At 39.1% G+C, this 23,071-nt stretch overlaps 1 protein-coding gene across 1 annotated transcript in view; it reads left to right on the top strand.

The window, feature by feature from the left end:
• LOC131432425 (carboxypeptidase D) overlaps positions 1-23,071 on the top strand; it is a 67,829-nt gene that overhangs the window by 43,702 nt on the left and 1,056 nt on the right. Inside the window, exons 7-12 of the mRNA XM_058598673.1 lie at positions 7,870-8,500; positions 8,569-8,978; positions 9,036-9,309; positions 21,690-22,063; positions 22,122-22,798; positions 22,859-23,033. Of these exons, the coding sequence (XP_058454656.1) occupies positions 7,870-8,500; positions 8,569-8,978; positions 9,036-9,309; positions 21,690-22,063; positions 22,122-22,798; positions 22,859-23,033 (2,541 nt within the window). The remainder of the gene's footprint in view (positions 1-7,869; positions 8,501-8,568; positions 8,979-9,035; positions 9,310-21,689; positions 22,064-22,121; positions 22,799-22,858; positions 23,034-23,071) is intronic.

The following is a 23,071-nucleotide window of genomic DNA, read 5'->3' as shown; positions in this document are numbered from 1 at the left end:
ACGTCATCAATTCATTCTATAAAATAATCTTTTATTAATTTGACTAATTATCACATGAAAAACTTCGATTGAAATATGTAAACTAATAATGCGGATAATTCGGTTGTACCACCGTAAACCTGTGACCGTAGCTTTCGATTGTTGGAACCACGTGCTTATTCCAGGCATTGATCAGAGCTGGCCGTGCCAGCTTTTTTAGTTTCAACGTAATGAAAATTGGTGAACCCAGGGTCATGTTGAGGAGGGCCACAGTCAACAGAATCATCGCGAACAGCTGTTGGGAAGGGAAAAAACAACGAATTCCGATTTGTTACTCAAATTTGCAGTACAATTAGAGACTTACTTTCATTTTGAAATTTGATTCGTTTTACTTTTAAGACTCCTAATCAATTGAATAGGATGAAGGTTGTAGTTGAACTGTAACGGAAAATGACAATTCATATGCTTTATATAGGTCAGAGGTTCTCTTTCGCATACCGTGGCCGCGAGCATTTATGAGTTTGAGAAGATTCAAATCTTCATTTCGCGGTTAGTTCATACTGAACACGCACCTATTCTCTCCAGGCTATTGTTAAAGCAGATGTTTGCGAAGTTCGCATATTCCCTTCCCGTTTGTATTACCTAACCTAGTATGGCACATATGCTGCGTCCCGCCGAAGGTATTTATCGTAGACACAGACAAACTAGTTTTGGACGCGTTCGAGTGATTCACTCGATTCTATACCGTCTGGGAGGGTCCGGTTTGAACTTTTTTTGTGGTTTTCGATTTCCGTTGGAATTTGGGTGCTATGATACAACAACAAGTTATCACGGACTGCGACATTAGATAGCTTTTTTTTTTGGTATCAACAGAATTTGAAACCATGGCACTAGATACAAATCAATATCATATGATAAAAACTAAGGAAATCCTTCCAGCAGAATGCGAGCCTTTTGATTCGGACGGGTCGAAAATGGTCAATTCGTCAGTCTTGTTTGTCCTACAAGGAATATATCGGGTCGTACCTCATATCTTCAAGTTAAGAAAGGCGCCTATTCGAACCAATAAACAGAACACAGTGGCCAAATTCTGCACAAGGACGACTCATTAAAGCGAACACCAAACAGATCGCCGGTCTGGAGTTTCTCGTTGGCAAGTCCCTACTGGATGTTCCGGACGGAGCAGAAGTTTAACAAATATATTCAAGGAGTACCCGGTGTGGAAAGCGATCCGTGTGTGCGAAAAATTCCGTAAGTCTTACTTACCAATCGGTACCATCAACGGACAAATATATAAAGGGAAATGTCTTCAGGAGCATTGTTGATTCCCATTCCTCTGGTCCCACGACGGTGACACTCTGTTTTGACCGGAATTGGTATCGTGCCATTACACAAAACCGGCGATGGAGTGGTATGAAGCCAGGATGAATTGATTTTGTGAAGAACAATTCCGAACGATTATAAACGGCAAGCTCCGGAAAACAAGAAAGGTCTTCAAAATCCGATTATAGGCACTCTAGTTTGGGCGATTCCGATAGCGCTATGTGTGTGTGTGCATCTTTTATTCTATAAAATGGTTGTACCGATTTTTACAAACTTAAGCTCAAATGAAAGGCATTTTTGATCAGCACATCGTATCTAGAAGATTTCCATTTTTAATTTGTTTGAAAGTTTCGTTATTTTAGCTACTTCAATTTTCTTTAATTCTGAATCAAAAGACTCAAGATCCAATAAAAAATTAAACGATTCGGACATCACAGGATTAATGGTATAAGAATTTTATTTTCTAGAGCGTTTTGTCAAAAACAAGTCCGTCAATTTGTTATTACTTTCCTCTAGTTTGTAGACATCGTTAACTGATGACTAAATAAACTCAATTCAATTATATTGATCCCCGATATCCAGTTCCAGTAGAACCAGGAATAGTGATTTAAAATTAAAAAATAGACACACTATGATTTCTCAAAGGCTACTTCGATTTTCCCAAACTTTGAATGAAATTAGGTTTTGCCCAAACATGACATCAAAGATAAATAATAAAGACATGTAGGTGCTTAAACTCACTTTCAAGGATCACATTGAAGGAATCCAGGCAAAGTGTAATAAATATATTAAATGTTTATATCCTCTTATAAACAGAAATTATAAGCTCTGTCTAAAAAACAAATTGTTAATTTATAAACAAATTTTCAGGCCAGCCATGCTTTATGCGGTACCAATTTGGTCAAGCTGTTGTTCCACCAGGAAGAAAACGCTTCAAAGGATTCAGAATAAAATTCTGAAAATGATTCTGAAGCGTCCTCCCTGGTTTAGTACAAATGAGTTACACAGACTCACAAATATAGAACCATTAGATGTAATGTCACATAATATTATAAGCAAATTCCGACAAAAATCGATGCAATCTTCAATTGAATCGATTCGCTCTCTGTATTAGTTAGTAAGTTAGTATATAAGTTCCTTTTCCCCATTACACTATACAAGTAGGTTTAGAATTTTCCCTACACAAAAATCTCAGAATTGCGGAAGCAAATGATGTCTTCATGCTAATAACCAAATCATATATATATATATATATATATATATATATATATATATATATATATATATATATATATATATATATATATATATATATATATATATATATATATATATATATATATATATATATAACAGGGCTGAAAAGTCACCACTTGTGGCTGAACACCCAATTTAAATCTTAATAATTTAATTTTAACTCATATTCCAATAAATAGTTATTAAAAAAAAAAAAAAAAAAAAAAAAAAAAAAAAAAAAAACATGTAGGTGCTTATAAATATTTCTAAAAAATGTGGTTCGTTCCCAATACCTTCTGAAATGACCGCACTCACCGCTCGAGATTAATTGCATTGTTAACATTTCAACCAAAGTGTTCCATAAAATCTTAATATATACAAATGAGCTACCGAATCGAAAGGATTCTCACAGTTTGACATTTGCATTATGAATGTATGATGGGAACTCAGCAGTGCAACCAATTTATCACCATTGGTGCCAGTTTCACGAAGGACCATAGATGTGCGCCAAGAAAAGATCGTGACTGTAATGTCTGGAAATTCGTTTGTGATGACATAATCTCACAAAATGAATAGAATGAACTTTTTTTTTGACAGCCGCCGATGGTTTGTTTACAATTTGAAAGTTCATCAGAGGTTCATCATTTCAATTTAAAAATTGCTAGTCGCCTCACACTAAACTGATTTATACAAATATCGCTCCTTGATGCTGGAAACGCATACAGGGCAATCTTTTTAGTTCTTTTCACTGTGGAATACGTTTTTAACAGGTGCTTTTTCGTTATTTTTCAATTTTCAATTTGCAGTCGCAAAACAAATCAAAGCACCGGCAGCTGTCAAAGATGAACTTGATTCATCGGCAGTTCATTTGTGTCGTCATCGTGTAAAACCTAATTAGATTTTTTACCGTGATGTCACAAATGAACAAAAATTCATCCTTGACAGTTCAGCGGTACTGTTTACAAACTAGCTTAAAAAAATCGAAGTACACATCTTAAACAATCGTTTATACACTTTGCAACTAGTCACTTTTATTTAATAAATCTCAAAATCAAACCGTATAAAATTGTTAACAAATGTTTTAATACTCTATTCAGGTGATATGCACCGTAAAATGTCTCATCCATTTTGTTAACAGACAAACAAAAAAAGTCTGTTTACAAACAATACCGCTGAACTGTCAAAATGTCTTCATCCGATTGAGGTTAGCAGTGACGGTAAAAAACCTATTAAAAGGCCTTCGGTAAGGGCGCTGAAACTGTTTCAATGTTTAGGTATTATTATATGATAGCTTAACGAACCGACATTAGTTATTTCAGTTTTCAGTTTTCGTTTCCGGAGATACAGAAAATGGTTGTCAATTATTACAAAATTAAATTCACCTCGATTTCACAGCGACTAAACCTATTATTATAAAATTAGACTCAAATGAAAGTTCTTACAGTATCATAGGTGGCTGTTAATTTTTGTTTGTTGAACTGTTTTAACACACAATCTTGTTAGTTGATGTTCATACTTCGGATACAACCGTTCCGGAATTCAGTTCTAGAAACTCCAAAAAGCAATGGTAAAAAAAATCGTAAATTATATTTTCATCTATTTCACATAATAATGATTACGAGGAAGACATCATTTCACTAATGAGTGGAGTAAAGAAGTTACTTTGTAAAGAGAAGCAATTTCCTTAAAATTTGTTAATAATTTTCTCTTTTCTAGTAGATCTAGTAGATCGCTAAAGACTGTCCCAGAAAGTATGGACGCAACCAAACACCGCTGCCATTTCGCAATGGTTCAGAATCTGTCAATTTTTATGGCTGCGTCCTGTCGTTTACACTCTTCTCTAGCCACTTGTGCAGTTGTTTATTCGTCTTCATTAGTATGTTTCGAAATGCGTAGACTTTCAGCAGAACAACGTCGAAAAATTGTGTACGAAATGTGGCCAAAAAAATGGCACTTCGAAGTCAAATGTTCTTCGTGCTAAAGAACGTTTGAATCTTCGAACCTATAAGAAGCAGAAACAACCAAAACGTAGTCCGAAACAAGAAGCATCGATCCGGCTGAGGGTTCGAAAGCTGTACAATACGTGAAACTCGATTACAAATCCTTGCCGGGACCACAATTATACGGTGCGAGAAGGGCAAGTGTTAAACCAGTCCGAGACATCGATTGAAGTCGAAAAATTTGGTAAGAAAGCTATGGCCTGGCAAGCAATTTGTAGCTGCGGTAAGATTTCGAAACCCTTCATCACCACTGCTTCAATGAACAGCGAAATATACATCAAGGAATGTTTACAAAAACGACTTCTACCCATGATTCGAAGCCACAAGGATCCTGTTGACTTCTGGCCAGATCTTACTTCTTGCTACTACTCGAAATCAACGGTAGAATGGTATACTACCAAAAATGTCACTTTCGTCCCAAAAGACATGAATCCACCAAATTGCCCACAACTTCGACCAATTGAGGAATTTTGGGCATTAACGAAGGCACATCTTAGGAAACATGTCTCGGCAGCCGAAACCATTCAACAGTTCGAAAAAGATTGGAAAAAAGTGTCAAAACTTGTCGCCAAGAAGTCTGTACGGAATTTAATGAGGAACGTTCGCAAGAAGGTGCGCTAGCTAGTCTACAATGGCTAAGTAGCAAATGTTGAGAATAACATTCTGTTGTTGACGTCTAATATTATCAGCATATCGAATAAAATTTGAATATCTAACACTTGTGAATTATTTACAGCGAAATCAAAGTGCGTCCATACTTTCGGGGACAGTCTTTAATTGTTTATTATTTACCGCGCAAAATGATTAATATGTTATTTTGGTTGATCTGAGCTGCCGTCTATCGAGAAAAAAATATCAATTTAACAAACAAACAAGTATCTATGTTATCTCTGTTATTAACATTGTAGTATCAACGGATCTTCGCAATAGTTGATTTTTACCATTCAATTCATAATTGTGAAAGACAAGCAAAAACATGAAAGAAAAAAAAAACAAATAATACTTTTCACGTTATTAGTTGCTTTTTATTTTCAGCCATTGAAATTCTGTGCTAATTTTCTGAAATAAATGTTTTATTTTTCATGTTACTTTCCATTTTATAGAGTTATATAAAAATCTGAGATATTTCCCTTTTGACTTCAACCAATATATAAAATAGTAATTCTCTGGTAACTTTTCGTTTGAGTGTTTGAACAGAATGATTTTACAAGGATAAATTTTTTAAATATTACCATTTAATTCTGTTATAACTTATAACAGAATTAAATGGTAATATTTAAAAAATTTATCCTTGTAATTCTCTGGTGCCTAAATTTGATATGAAATGATAGGTAAATGTGATATGAAGAGTACATTACATTTTACCTATGAAACACATAACTTTGAATGGATTATGCATTAAACAGCTTTTAAATGCCAGTCCATTAAAATCTACGTAGGGTAGTAGGGTGGAAAATATTCACATAACTTTTCACGTAACTATAACATGATTATTATTTTGAGTGCACGGTATCTAGGCTGGTACTGTCCGGTGCAAAATTATTTGGATATATTGCGCTATGAAAATAAAATGATAACAAGTTGTATAATAATTTCAATACAAAATACTGCAATAAAAACGGACTGCGTTTGACAGTATATTAAATCAAATACAAATATTTGTATTTGTTAAAACTTTGGTACTTTTCCGTTATTCGGGCGCATGAAAAAATATGCTGAATACGGTTTGCTTTGATGAGTGTGTTATTCATAACTAAGGTGAATGTACCTAACTAAAGTGTTGATAACTAACTAAGGTAATCATACCAAGCTTTAAATGAACCGGTAGAACGAAGCGGTTACAGATTTGTATACAACGCTTCTGATTGGTCATCCCTGCTCTCGCAATGAAATCCAAGTTTCGATAGAAAATAGTGCTGCTTCGCAATAGGGATTCTAACATAACTAAAGCATAGTAACTAGCTTTGAGTAGACCGAGAAAACCGGTGAATTGCAGGATTGCTTGCTAGAGACCGCTGCTTTCGATGGCGAATCGGAGACCGACTCGCCGAGGCTTCGGTTATGTGGCTGCTTGTCATTGATAGATATGCGAAGAAATATCTACAAATATTAACCGCCTCGTTTGCAAGGTTTTACTTAGCTAGGTACATTTACCTTAAAATAAGTACATGCACCCTATTAAACTACATTGACATTACTTATAACGTTTTTCGCCTGATGCCAAACGCAACCCAGTTTTCACCATAACTGATGGAAAGCCGTTCGTCCAAAACCAGTTTCGAACTGAGTTCAAGCGTAATTAAACTGAAAATCGAGTCAGTTTCGAACCTGATTCACACACATCGAAGCAAAAATTTTTTTTTGAGGTGGTTCTTAATTACCCTGCAAGTTTTTTATTAGCGGTCTGAAACTTATGTTTTGTAAGACTTTTTCCAGTGTCTAGAAATAACTATCAAACTGTCAAAACAACCATGATCTAGAGGTATTTACATGTTTCACTCAAAATCATACTTCTTCGGCTATACTTGTTTCTGGTTCCAGTTCCGAAAATACCGGAAATACTGGTCAAACATTCAAAAATGTCATTTAGGGGTTAACCTCAGTTTGTGCTGAGGGCACATAACCGTCAGCGCAGAGCTGTTCAAATTGCACTGCTTAGTGCAAACTTAAAGAAAAGTTATTCTAAAATGGAACTGTCGTCAATCGCTTCTTCTATTGACGATAATTTCACAAGACTGTCTGTACTAAATATTTTTCTGCTAATCCACATTTAACAAACTTTTTAATGCTTATAAAAACCACTGACCTCTGATTTGTGATCTAAGTAAAGGTTTCGAAAAATTCAAGAAAAGATTTTTTCTTGTTTTGATTTTTGAGATTTATGCATCTTTCATGCTGCGGTGTTCGAAATCCAACGCACATAGGCTGCGTGTTATCAAAGGCATCATATTAACAAAATATCCAGCTCTCACTTTTCCCGAACAAATCGTTGGCAAAATACTTTTTTCGCGAGCATGGCGCCCTCAGGCGAGTCCGCATCAAATCTCGTACATAGAAGTAGGAAAGAGAAATGTCAAATTCGTGCGCGTCAAAATAGCAGCACTGCGCACCCATGCAATTGACATGATATGTTGAATGTGATGCCGTGCGATGGCGTTGCTGAGCTGAAGATTGATTTTGCTCCAAGCTGACAGGGTCGGGTGTTATGTCCATCATGATATACCTGAAATTTTAAATGATGAAATGACTAATTTCATAGTATCTACAATTACATCTTTACAGACAATTTTTCTCCCAATAAACCGATTAATAACCCAACTCAATTTTCCAGCATAATTCACGAGTTAGCGGAAAACTACCCATCCATCACCAGACTGTATTCCATCGGCAAAAGTGTCCAGCAGCGTGACCTCTGGGTAATGGAAATCACCCGGCATCCAGGGCTGCACATTCCTGGTAAACCGGAAGTGAAGTACATAGCCAACATGCATGGCAACGAAGTCGTAGGACGTGAACTACTGCTTCTATTTGCCAAGTACCTGTGTGAAAATTATAACCAAACCGAGCGAGTCACTAAACTTGTCAACAATACTCGTCTTCATCTGCTGTTCAGCATGAATCCGGATGGATATGAAATCTCCGAGATCGACGATAAGGAAAATCTGAAAGGAAGAGCTAATGCCAATGGGGTTGATCTGAACCGTAACTTCCCGGATCAGTTCGGTCGGAATCGGTACAATATTAAACAGGAACCGGAAACACAAGCCGTTATGAATTGGTCGCAGTCTATTCCGTTCGTTCTTTCGGCCAATCTACACGGTGGTGCGCTGGTGGCCAATTACCCGTTCGACGATTCACCGAAAGATTTTGCTTACTCCAACGATTACAGCAACCCGAGGACGGTTACAAATCCAACCGAAGAGAACGAAATGTTCCAATATTTGGCGCATACCTACGCGGATGTGAGTATAAAAATCTTGCACTTGGAATCGATGGATGGAAAGTAATACCGGTTTTTCTTTTCTTCTAGGCACACACGACGATGCACTTAGGCAAACCATGCACCAAATTTGTGCGGGAAAATTTCCCTGACGGTATCACCAACGGAGCCGCATGGTACTCGGTAACGGGAGGAATGCAGGATTGGTCCTACATCGTTGGTGGGGCGTACGAATTGACATTAGAGGTGGGCTGTGAAAAGTTTCCCAGGAAGGAAGACCTACCGCAGTACTGGTTGCAGAACCGAGAAGCGTTGCTGAAATACGTTGAACAGGCCCAGCACGGAATATCCGGCACGGTGAAAAGCACGATCGGTCACGCAATCCCGCACGCTTCGGTTCAGGTGAACCAAATTCAACATGTCACATTTACCACTGCTGACGGTGATTACTACAAGATCTTGCTTCCCGGTTTGTACAACGTGACGGCCGAAGCTGCCGGGTAAGCGATGGAACCGAAAGCTTTTTTCGTTAATAAATCTTACCTAATTTCTCTCAGTTATGAACCTCAAACCATGCAAGTGCAAATACCACCGGAGGCGACCGGACCGGTGCAGGTCGACTTTCTGCTAATGAGAGACGATCCGCAGCACTGGTCATCGGCTTACGATTATCGTATCTTGGAGAATGTGGTGAACACTCGGTACCATAGTGATATCGAAATTAAAACGATTATGAGTGAATTCGAGAACAAACAGTACAAGACTGCTTCCCTCGAGTTTGGTGACAACGAGATATCTATGGTTTATCCTTCAGTCAAAATAACTGACAATGTAAGTATTTCATTTTCTTCTGTATCTGTCGTTTTTTTTTGAATATTTTATTTATTGCAGTATGAATTAAGTGAAAATTTTAAAATTTATGTTAGCTTTTCACTCACAATTTGGTTATTACCACTAGGAGATTATTTGCTTCCGCCAAATTGCTGTAGTGCAAATTGTTGACCTACTTGTCATGTGAAATAAGGGGAAGGTACTTGTAAGCTAACTTACTATTTAGTAGGGTACGGAATTAAATTGTATCACCTTCGAATGGTAGTAACTTTCCATCAATTGGGAATTTTCCATTCAAATTTCTGGTAAAACTAGTTCAATGTGTAATGTTTAAATTGTGAATCGTTGCGCAGATGGAGTCGGAAGAACAGCAATGGCGTAATTTTATTTTGCACTCGATTCCAGACCGGTCTCACCGACAGGAAGCTGTCAGTTACACAATTTACGGTGTCTCGTGTTTTAAATCGCGACAACGGACATTCAGTTGTTGATCGGAAGGAAAAATATAGACAAAATGAATTTCCGTATAGTGAAAACGATCACAAGCGAATAGTTTAAGCTCTCAAGAGGAGATCCAAACAATTCTATAGAAGGTGTGGCGAAAAAACTGCATTTGAATAAAACTTTCGTCACGTACACGGAAGCTCCAAACACAGATAAAGACAAAACCGCATTGTCTCAATATGGATGACGAGACGTACGTGGAAGTGGACTTCTGGTAACTTCCGGGACTCCTGTAATCCACTGCTCTTTATAAGTGTTGGAATATTCGTGGCTACAGCAGAGAACAAAGTTGCAGGGAACTTATATCGCGTAAAGAAACGTGAAAATCAGTTAATCAAAGTAACGCGTGTTGTATTTCTATCTTAGGTGCAAAAAGGAAACTGAACAGTGGTATCAAAAAACATTTTTATCTTGACTGGCATGGTTGCCGGTTTTAGTGACTCAGCGTCCCTATAATAAATCTCGCCAACACTCCTCCTCGCTGTTTCACTAAAATAATCAATTTCATTTCTCCATCAATCCCAAACATGTAGCAAACTGCTTCATCTTCATTGGTCCCAGAGGTTTCGTAAACACGTCAGCAACCATTACATCACTTGAGCAAAATCGCAGACAGATTTCTCCTCTCGCGCATAAATCTTTCGCCTGGTAGTACTTGACGTCGATGTGCTTACTCCGTCTGTTCTGCTTTTCCAGTGAAACAAAATCGATGCAGCTGCGATTGTCTTCGAACACCGGCGTTGGCTTCTGTTGTGTATGTCCCAAATCCACAAGAAGCCTACGCAACCATACTGCTTCATTAGCTGCCTCTGAAAGAGCGACGTATTCGGCCTCCATAGTCGAAGTAGTCACACAATTCTGCTTCCTGCTAGCCCAACTTACAGTTCCATTTCCGAGTTGGAATATGTAGCCACTGGTGGATTTTCTGTCCGTATCGCCTGCCCAGTCAGCATCGCTGTAACCAACAAGCTCCATCTGCTTCGTTCTATCTCCTCCCAGCTTCAATTCGTAGTTCTGAGTACTAAGCAAGTATCGCACGGTTCTTTTCAGTTCCACCAAATCTCGCTGCGTTGGATTCTTCGTTTTTCTACTCAAAATTGATACTGCCGCTGCTATATCCGGTCGAGTGTTAATCGCAACGTATAGAAGCGCCCCAACTAAACTGTGATACTGGATGTTATCCGGTAAAGGTACACTATCCTGCTGTTTCAAATAACCCGTGCCCAGAGGATATCCGCTTCCTTTAGCTTCTTCAAGACCAAAACGTTGCGCAATCTCCCTTATGAAAGATTGTTGACTGAGATGAAACACTCCGTCGTCATCATTCCTCACTCGCATGCCCAGGAAATGTCGAACTTCACCTAGCGACATAATCTCAACATTTTCGTTCAGCTTTCGTACAAGATAATCAATGTGCCGTTGATCCTTACAAGCCACGATCATGTCGTCCACGTAAACGAGTAGGTAGAGCCATTCACCATCTTCCAATTGTATCGAAAATAAGCAAACATCTGATTGTGATTGCTTAAAACCCAACTTCAGCAACATTCCTTTCAGTGACATATTCCAAACTCTTGCCGCCTGTTTCAATCCATACAGGCTACGATTCAATTTGCAAACATACTCCTCCTTTCCTTTCACAGCATATCCTGGAGGTTGTCGCATGAAAATATCTTCTTCCAAATTCCCGTTCAAGTAGGCGTTCTTTACATCGATATGATGCACCTTCAGTTTACGATGACTAGCTACTGCCAACAGCACTCGAAAAGTCTGTTGCATAGCGACTGGCGCAAACACTTCATTGAAATCTTCGCCAAAACGCTGAGCATAACCTTGAGCAACAAGTCTGGCTTTATGACGTACTACTTGCCCAGACGAGTCCTTCTTCAACTTATATACCCATTTCGATCCGATGGCGTGACTTTCTTTGGGCAAACGAACGAGCGACCAGGTATCATTAGACAACAGAGCCTGGTATTCATCGTCCATTGCCTTCACCCATTCCTTCCTATCTGAACATTCAATTGCTTCCTTGTAGGTTCTTGGTTCTTGCGATTCACTTCTTGCTATACCAACTACATAGTTTTCTAGTCTAGTAGGTAGCACACCAGCATTAGATCGATGCGATCTCCGCTGTGAAAACTCATCTGCTTCTTCGAGATCATGATACTCGCTGTCACTTTCCGAAAAACCATAGAAGTCTGGTTCATCCACGATAGTACCTGTATCAGATGAGCACTGAATCTCTACGTCCATTTCAACCGATTGATCACTTGGCAAACGATCCTTGGTCTCCTCCTGTATATCAGATCCGAGTTCCAGGAACTTGGCATCTCTACTGATAACCACCTTATTGGTCTGTTTGTTCAGGAAACGGTAAGCTTTAGATCCACAGCTATAACCAACGAAAATCAACCTTCCCGCTTTGCTGTCTAGTTTACCACGCTTCACGTCGGGAATGTGAACGTAAGCCTCACAACCGAAAACTCTCAGATGAGACAAATCAGGTTTCTCACCGCTCCATAACTCGTAAGGAGTTTTTTCTACTACTCGGGATGGTAGTCGATTCTGGACGTACGCAGCTGCCGCAATTGCCTCTCCCCAATAGATTTTCTCTAAACCTGCATCGAGGAGCATGCAAACGGCCATCTCCTGCAAATAACGGTTGCGTCGCTCTGCCACCCCATTTTGCTGAGGCGCATTCCCCGCTGTCAGCTGCATCTGGATCCCTTCGTTTCTGTAGAATTTCTTTAGCGTTTCGTTCACGAATTCTCCGCCACGATCGGAACGAATAGCCTTCGATTTTCTTCCGAACTGGTTCTCCACAAGCCGTACATAGTCCATTACACAATTTTTTGCTTCACCTTTATCTCTCAGCAGATACATCACTACATACCGGCTGTAATCGTCGATAATAGTCATGAAATATTTCTTTCCTCCTGGTGTGACATTACTCATTGGTCCGCACAAGTCTGTGTGCACTAAATCCAATGGCTGAGCTGCTCTGCTCTTTGACTGCTGAGGATACGGTAAACGAGACGACTTTCCTGCCATACAATGTTCACACGGTATTTTCGTTCCACAATCGACAAGTTTCATCCCAGTTGCCAACTTGTCCTTCTGGATGCGCTCGAACACCGCGGGGTCACGATGTCCGAATCTTCTATGCCATGTGTGCTGGCAATTGAGGGTGTGACATCGACTGTTTGCTATTAACACACGCTCGGGTTCTTTGAGCACGTATAATCCGCCACAGCGATCTCCTAGCGCCACCACTTCATTCGATTCATTTATAATCTGCACGCAATTGCGTTTAAACAGAACACTAAAACCCTTATCAGCGATTTTGCTTACTGAGATCAAACCGCTTTCCAAGTCCGACACATAGAGAACGTTTTCAAGTTTGATATTAACCGACTCACCCGCGCGATTCATACCCGTCACAGTACCGTTACCGTACCCGCACGATTTCGCACTGTTCCCGTTAGCCATCAGCACCGACGTGGTCGCTGACATGTCGATTTCATCAAAAAAACTTTCATCGTTGCTCATATGGCATGACGCACCGCTGTCGATTGTCCAATAGTGATTCGTTTTTACCGCCGCGCACACGAGTTCACTTTTCTCATTCGCTGAGAAACAGACCGAACTTTCACCCGTTGCTTGTTTCGCCTTTGTTTGTGTCTGACCGCTATTTCCGGGCTTGCTTCCGGATCCCTCGCCATCACTATCTTTTTTTATTCCCAGCCATTTCCTGCAATCCTTCTTGAAGTGTCCTGGCTTGTGACAAAAGAAACACTCTTTTTCCTTTTTTATCTTTTGTACCTTCAAAACTCGTTCGTTTTTCATCACACCGCCCCGCTCCTTCCGCTTGTGGTATTCCTGCATAAGTTTCGATCGGATTAATTCCATAGTAACGTCTGCATCCGGCCGTGCTTCCAAAGCAGAAGCGAGGAAATGGTATGATTCGGGCATACTGCGCAAAACCATCGCAATTTTCAATTTCTCGGCCAGCTCGAGGCCAGCACCTTCCACGCGTTCGAACAGTGAATCCATGTCAAGTAAATGCTTTTCCACATCTCCGGATCCATCCAATTTTGCGTCGCACAGACGAATCAACAAAGATAGCTGTGATGTTGCCGTCGACTTTTCGTGGTAAGTCTTCAATGTATCCCAAACAGCTCTCGCAGAGTTACTTTCTTTGATGAGAACGTACTGACTTTGATCGATGCACAAAGCGATTGTTGCCCGTGCTTTATTGTCCGCCTTCTGCCATGCGTTTGTGACCGGTTCTGGTTTCTCATCTTCAATCACGTGCCATAGTTCCTCTCTGGTCAGAAACATTTCCATCTGAAATTTCCATACTCCATAATTATCGTTCCCGAGCTTGACTACCGAAAATTTTCCGGCCTCCGCCATCTTGCTCACGATCGCGAACTGTACACCACCGAGATTTTCGAACCGCTAACTGTTGGACTGAATCCGCACGTTAATCGCCGATTTCACGATTCCTGCACTGGGACCACTAACCTGTTGGAATATTCGTGGCTACAGCAGAGAACAAAGTTGCAGGGAACTTATACCGCGTAAAGAAACGTGAAAATCAGTTAATCAAAGTAACGCGTGTTGTATTTCTATCTTAGGTGCAAAAAGGAAACTGAACAGTGGTATCAAAAAACATTTTTATCTTGACTGGCATGGTTGCCGGTTTTAGTGACTCAGCGTCCCTATAATAAATCTCGCCAACAATAAGTTTGATGTCCTCGAAGATGTTAGAAAGCAGAAGATGTCAAAGTTTGCCAAAAAATACACGATTTAACAATCAATTTGCTCATGTGGAAAGCGGAGCACTCCCGTTTGAGACAACCGGCACGAACAACGGGCAGATATGCTTGAGGTAATGCATCCAAAAGCATCTACTTGCAAGGTCACACAATGATTCTACCCTCTCTGGATGGATTTAACCTCGTACCATTACTCGATAGATGTTAAAGAGTAATACAAGGCTGATGAGGTCAACTTCATGCCGAAGGATTTCAATTCCCCGAACGCTCAGGGACTACGGCCAATTGAGAAATACTGGGCCATCATGAAGCAGGTGCGGATATAGATTTCGAGGCAATAAAAATTGTTCATCCAAACGTTGTACAAGACTTTGTGAGTAGTATTAAGAAGAAGATTCGCGAATTTGGATATGGTTTTTAAATTCAATAAAACGAACATGGAAAAAGCTAATTGATATCTTTGATTCTCAGAAAGTTTGAAAATGATTGGCTGAATGGGTGAATTTTGCAGAATCTTTTCTTGTGATCTAAGAAAATTACCCCTCCCGAAATCGGATACCTTCTTACTGTGCCGTGGTTACAAAAACGAAAGCGAGTGTACTTCGGAAGCATGTTTGGCTATGCTGATGAAGATTCGGTTGGACTTTTGGTATTAGTTAGCAAACTGTTGATGAAAGCTGGATCCATTACTATACGCCAGAGAAAAGAATGATTATCCTACAATGTACTGAAGCCGGCACGAGTGTTCCGAAGCGGCCTATGAAAGCTCAATAGGACGAAAAGGTCAGGACGTCGGTTGTCTGGGATTGTCATGGTTTACTTTTAGTTGATATATTTCATACCTCGAAAAACGAAAATAAAACTATCGATATAAAGTATTAGTGTGAATTATTGGAGCGATTGAATATCGAAAAAATCGACAGTGCGCCGGGTAATAAGCACATCGAAATCGAAATCATTAATTTAGTTTGTTTGTTTCTGATTAGAAACATCATAGTGAATAGACACAACACCAATACATTTACAGAAATATATAGAACAAATTTTAAATCTTCGCGTTGAGATCATCAAGCTCGAGTTTTATTTTTGACAGTTTTAAATTATACGACAGTCTGTTATTTTAGAACAGATATCCATCACCGCGTTGCGAACATCCTAGGAAATCGATGTGAGTTTCATTTTGCAGTTTTCGACCGCTACTTCCGGAACCTGAAATCGGTAACCGCCGACGTAAGTTTGCATGGCAATCAACTAATATGACATACAAATTGGAGTAGTTTTGAGGAACATTAAGTAGAATTTTTCTGTGCTTCACATGTCGAAACAAGGGAGCCACCTCCGAACACTCATTTTCATGCTATTCATAAATGATCTTTGCAGTGAATTCTAAAAATATCTCACATCATCACAAGGCTTGTAGATTGTGGTACTCTACAAATGGACAATGAGAGCAAAGATAAACTCAAGATTACAATGTCCTTACGATATGTTGAAAAATGTTGGGTCAGTAATTGTAAACCAGTAGGCTCAGTTTTACTGTAATTTGATTGACCCTTCGTAAATAAGCGTCGACAAGTTCGGAAAAAATGCTATGGAAACAATATAAGTTAGAAAGGAAGTAAACATATGTATACATTCAGCACAAAATTATTTGTGGCTTCCATTGACACTAATGCTTCGTGGGATAAGACAAAAACAAACTAAATAAATTCTAAGCCACAATTCTGAGTAATTTTTACTTTCTTATTTTTAGAAATACTGCCTTTGCTGCAAAATTGCTCAATATCGTTCATACTGTAACTTGATATTTTTCCAAACATAAATAATCACTGTCTTAGTTACGTCGCATGTAGCAATCAGACACTGGTTGTTTCGCTTCAAATGATGATTAAACTGAAGTTGACATTGAACCGAATTGATCGAGGGGTCCCATTCAAATGATACATGAGAAATCGCGAATCCATCTTGAGTCTTATACATGTGTAACCGAAACGACATGCATATTGTTTTTTAGCTGCTGCGAAAGCCTATGCAGTTTTTGGTGCTCATCAAACGCAACACGAGAGACTTTAAAGATATGTATTTTCTCTAAAATTTTTACATTGCAGTGGTACGCAGTATTCTGGAATACGAAGTTACAGTTTGGCTTTTTGTTGCAATGTTATCAACGATCGAATCGAAAGTGTACAAAAGTCACAACTGTTTCGTCCTTATTTGCTCTTCGTGAATTGCTGCACGGAAAGACCGAAATCAGCATTTTGGCGAAAAATTTAGTTGGTTTTCTGATTTTAATTGGTTTTCTGATTTTAGTCGCTTACTTTTGCCAACTTAAATTTTTTAATTCTCATTACCTTAATAATGATAAAATATTAGTTGGAATGGCTATTTTTTAGTTTTATTCACCAATTAAACGTGCGCTCATTTCTTATCTGAGGCACACTCCATTTCAATTCAACTAATTTTTTAGTTGTATTAGAAAAATTAAATGTTGTTTTCAACCAACATGAATGATTGAATTGGTTTCTGCAATCTGCAGCTATATAGCGCACTGTAACCGAAAAAACGTTTACACTGTAATGACTACTAGCCACTAAATGGCACACTACTACCGAAAAGAATTTTACCGTTGCGGTTGTCGTTTCTATATTGGCAGGTATAAATACGATAGCGACTTCTCGTGTTGTATTTATGGAAAAAGACATAAACGAAACATAAACTTATTTTTCAGATTATTTTTCTTCAAAATCGCTGTTTTCTTCATTCGACTCAGCGAAATCGACTCTCTCGCTGCGAAAACTTTGAGCACTCGGAAAGTAACAACCGAATACAGATACTACTTCGAACGGCGTAGCCCGAGCGAAACATACCATGAAATAACAAGAAGCCACAGAGAAGAGCAACCGCTTACTGCGAGTATTCTACACAAACTGTGAAGGATCTTATTTTTTTGATTCAAAACTATGTTTTGAATAAATATAAACCTACCTTTCGATATACCTTATGATAAAAAAAGAACCGGAATTTTATTAAAAAACGCAAAATTTCAAATTTTAATAAATTTCTTTATTATCGCCTTCAAAGTACTCTCCTCCTGTGGCACAAGTTTTATAGGCCGCCGAAGGTATGGCCTTCAGTTCACGCAGCGAATTCTCTTTTATGGTCTCTATGGTCTCAAAACGCGTTCCTAGCAATGGCAATTTGAGTCTGGGGAATGGGAAAAAGTTACACGGGGCCATATCTGGAGAGTACGGTGCTTGGTTGATGATATTGGTTGAGTTGTTGGCCAAAAACTGCGACACAACCAGCGCTGTGTGAGCCGGCGCATTATCGTGGTGTCAGCTTTTTTGGCACCAGCCGAGAAGCGACGCGTTTCAAACCCAAAACATCAGTTAAAATGTGTTCGGCTGATCCATAAGAGATGCCCAACAATACAGCAATCTCTCTAATCGGTACAGAACGATTTTGCAACACGATTTGCTTCGCCGATTCAATGTTTTCTTCAGTAACAGATGTTGTTGGGCGGCCAGGGATCTCATCATGATCCAAGCTTTATACCACTCGAATGCCTGTGTTTTTCCTAGACACGATTCACCAAAGGCCTTTTCTAACATTTTCAACGTTTCGGAACACTTAAATCCATTTGCAACACAAAATTTGATGCACGCACGTTGTTCTAAATTTTCATCCATTATAAAAATCGCCACACGATTTTTCAACTTCTTTGTATAGACGCCAAACAAAAACTAATCGTACGATATGCGTCAAAATCTGACAGAATGTGTATAAAAGTGTTGCCAACGTTGAGAGGATAAAAGTTTACCGATTGGACAAGCGCGGAAATTTTAAAATGAAAATTCCGGTTCTTTTTTGATCATAAGGTAGACTTCAGCTGAAAAAACTACAACCAGTTGAAATATAGGTTGGAAAATACAACGAAATTCGTTTGACATAAACAATTAGAGTGCAGCATCCGAAACTCACATCACTGTTCCACGCAAAAACATTATTACGCACGGAATCAAATGCGCGCAAACTCTGAATAAACACACTTTCCACTAAGAGTCTATGACAATTTAAATATGGATATATTGTAATACACGCGAAAAACATCAAAACAATTTGCAAGCAGTTTCAACAAGACTGGAGCCCGTTGTATTTGATCAAAGCAAGCCTGTCAGAGTGAACGCCGAGCGTTTTCATCTTTTCACTTTCGCTGAAAATGTCAAAGATTTCGATCAGTATGACAAACGGCTGGCAGCCACATCTACCTCAGAAATCCTGGTGGATACGTTTGTCTCATTTGAGATGTATGTTTGGTAGCGCTGAGGCAGCCGGACACCAGAATGGCTGCCACATGGAACCACCCGCGATCCTATTTCAACCAGAAAATTAGTTGATTTTCTGAATTCGATTGGTTAAAATTTGGTACAACTAATCGATTGTTGTTTTAACTAAACTGTCATTTTTGTTTTTCGATTAGCAGAAACAATGGTTGAAACAACTAATTTAACTGTTTAAAAAACGATGCTGTCAATTAGTGAGGACACATACCTTTCAATTTCAACAAATATTTTAGTTGAAATAACTGGTGTTGTTATTGAAACAAAATTCTGTTAGTTGGAAAATAAATCGGTTTTATTAGTTTTAGACATTGCAAATATTTGAATCAACTCGAACAATGTTATTGATTTGCGAAAATAATCAAAATATACTTACTGATACACGTCATGATCTATTTGAAATAAGTTCGGTATGTTGAGATTCATGAAATAAATATCGTTAAAATATAAACAGTATTTTATATTGACATGTAATATCATTAAGGCTGGGAAAACCACCGATCACTGCTGATTTCAAGTGATCTTAACCAAGGAAAAAATTATCATTACGAAATCAGAACTGATCTGATCTCTAAGTGATTTGGATTTTTGTATGATCATGTCAAGTCGAGATCAGTAAAGATCTAAATTCTTAAAAAATACTTCTGATTCGATCGGAAATGATTGATGTAGAAAAACGTTTTTAATCAGCAAAAGTGCCCGGAGGGGCGAGTAAATTAGCGAAATTATTAAATTTACCTAAAATGAGTATTGAAAGGTGATGCCTTCAAACGGTTGTACTAAACTTATGCACTGATAATTTTAGTCAATTTATATGAGCTTGGGTGCATCAACCGCTGGGAATTAGAATTTTGCGACGGCAATTCAAACGCGCCATTCAATCGCAGCGCGTTCTGTGTGTTTGAAACCCTTCGCTCCTGTTACTTTTATAAATTAAATTCAAGTCAAAAAGCGTTTTATTTCTAATGCATGAACATCATCATCGGTATCAAACAGCTGGAAGTAAAACAGTCTGCTGGAAGTAAATCAATGATCGAATTAGAAGCATAAAATTTTTGCGCATACCTGAAAGATTACGAGATGATCATTCATTAACATTTTCTAATTTGTCATCAAATCTTTTTCGTCTTAAACAAGGTTAACTTTATCACAACACCGCTGTTAGATAAACACTTGTTATTATATATTTCTCAAATCGAATGAACACAATTTCACCAAACGCTTTAACCATCGATGTTATTTTAATTGACATTTTGAAGCAACGCGAACAGATTTCAACTAAAAAAGTTGTTAATTTTGCATTGCGATTATTGTTTTGCTTTCAACTGTGTCCGGCATTTGACAGCATTCAAAACAACATATTTTTCAACTACTTGAATATATGCAAATCAAAAACCATATTGGTTGAATTAAAAAGAAATTAGTTGAATCAACTATTGCAAAAATCAAAAACTCGATATCGCAATTTTATGATCCAAGGGTTCTCCATGCAGCCACATTTTACTCGCTGACAGCCGTTAGCCAGCCGTATGACAGCCAAGCCTATGCGGGTGGCTTCCAAACGAAGAAGATCACGTGTCAGATTTATCTGTCAATAGAATGTTTGCATTAGAAGGTTGAAATGTTTATGGTACGTACTGTTGACAACTAACGAAAATTAGTAATAAGGCAATAGAGGTGGAAAATTGAAAAAACTGCTGATGACGATTATTCTTTCGTTTCATTCATCGTCCAATACGCACGACACTCATACGCTGCCTGGATAGTAGGCAACGCGAGTGTTTCCATGTACACAGAACTCAAAAAAATTTCAGCAGTTAGGTTTTGCACGAACATGACATAACCTCACAAAAATGAACAGAATGAACTTTTTTTGACAGTCGACGTGTACTTGTTTACAGATTAAAAGTTCATCAGAAGTTCATCGTTCGAATGTAAAAATTGTAAGACGCCTCACACTCAACAGATTCATACATAAATCGCTCCTTGATGCTGGAAACACATACAGGGCAATCTTTTTAGTTATTTTCCCTGTGGAATACGTTTTTAACAGGCTCTTTTTCGTCATTTTTTCAATTTTTAACTTGCAGTCGCAAAACAAAACAAGTACACGGCAACTGTCAAAGATGAACTTGATTCATCGGCAGTTCATTTGTGTCGTCATCGTGCAAAACCTAGTTGCCAGCACTTGTCAAAAGAAATGGGATTAACGGGTAGAGAGTCCTTCCGTGATCTTATATTTTTTACCTTATGCTTGTTACTTCTCTGAGAAAGCCCTATTTCCTAAATTAGTCTTGGAGTAGACTATTAGTTTGAATAAGTCTTAAAAAAGACTGATTTAGTGATAGCCTGAAACAAAAACTGACCCGGATTAGTAGTTGCATACGGCGCTGGTCTTACAAGGCAGTTGCCATATGTTCGAGCCCCGACCTGGAAGGATTCATAGTGTAAGTAGGATCGTAGTGCTAGCCATGCAATGATTCTGCACGCTAAGAATCGGCTTCGAAGTCTGTTGAAATAGAAAGGTAAAATTCCACAAAAGGAATGTAATGCCAAGGCTTTGCTTTGCTGAAAAAAAAACTGATTGACTCGGATGAATAGCCTTAAAAGATGTAGGAAGCCTTCAAAAGGACTGTTGAAATCGAAGCAACTTTAGGTAGCCAGAAAACGTTCCAGGTGCAAATGACCACCGACCGAAAAACTGAAGTTTATTCTAATCTAAACGTCACTGTCTCATCTCTTCTCTCACCAGATCGGATCCCCGGAAGAAACGAAGCTACATATCCTGATTCTGTCTTCGCTGTTCCAAAGCACGGTGATCGGTCGCGAAATGGTAATCAATTTGGCACGTCACATTTTGGAGGGTTACAAAATTCCCGAACCGGCCCTGCTAAAGCTACTGAAGAACGTTGTGCTACACTTCGTTCCGATTAAAATTGATTCCGAGCAACTGTTGGATCAATTCCACGCCAACACCAGTATTTGCGATCCGATCGTTAAGGATGAGTTAGCCGATAAGTTGCTGAGTGCGGAAACCGATCATCAGAAAGATATGCTGCTTCGGATGTTCCAAGAAGAAGAATATGACCTGGCTCTGAACTTTGCAGCCGGCGGCAATGAAGTGTTGTGAGTTTTGTAGTCTGTATTATCAAGTACTGTAGTCATTGTTTCATTTCTGTTCTAGCTATCCGAACACTGATGACAAAGTGGCAATTTATCCTAGATTCGCAGAGCGGATCAAAGGACACAAATATACTGCGGCCAGCAACGAGCAGTGTCCGAAGAGTGCAGCTCGACTCCACCAGGAAGATGCAATTCAGCGGCTTACCAATCAGTTGCATAGTTTGTACAAGATTCCGCTGTTTACGCTTCAGTTGGGCTGTTGTAAAATGCCTCCGCAAGATGCAATTGCCTCCGTTTGGCGCCAGAAGTTAGAGCATATGACAAACTTCCTACGACTGATCGACACCGGAATCAAAGGCTACGTGAGAGATATTCGAGGAAATCCGATTCGTCAAGCTATTCTGAAGGTGCGAGGCAACAATCTGATATACAAAGTCACACCCAATTTAGCTCACTTCCGAGTGGTGCTTCCGTCAGGATCGATGGAGATTGAGTTCAGTTGCCTGAATTACACATCGCGCATCCAATCGATCACTCTGAATCAGAACCAAATTCTCGACATGGGAGATATTATTTTGCAAGAAACGAGCAGATTGAGCGATGGCATAGCAGTTGTGAAACCTTTGTTCCCAACATCACCTCCACAGCGCCACGGTAGTTTTGCTGTGTTGGAACCGTCGGAGAAAATAAGAGTGTTCCCGATGGATGGCGGTGTAGAGATACAGGGCCGAATCTCAGGTTTGCATTCATTTTTTCCCGGTCGATTTCAATCATATTCAACACCCAACTTCTCAACAGGTCTTATTTTGGACGAGTTCAACCATCCACTTCCCAATTCCAAAGTGTACATACAAAACAAGGTAATCAATCTGACTACATTCACTGATTCCATCGGCAAGTTCCAGTTGAATGGGATCCTGCAGAAAGATTTGGTTCTACACGTGCAAGCTTCAGGTTACTCACCGGACGAACGGTAAGATTTCGATCCCACGCCATCCCTCCGCTTCATTG

Source organism: Malaya genurostris, chromosome 2 (assembly GCF_030247185.1).
Source record: "Malaya genurostris strain Urasoe2022 chromosome 2, Malgen_1.1, whole genome shotgun sequence".
Taxonomy (NCBI): Eukaryota; Metazoa; Arthropoda; class Insecta; order Diptera; family Culicidae; genus Malaya; species Malaya genurostris.
The sequence above is the reverse complement of the archived record's forward strand: the minus strand, read 5'-3'. Positions and strand labels throughout refer to the sequence as shown.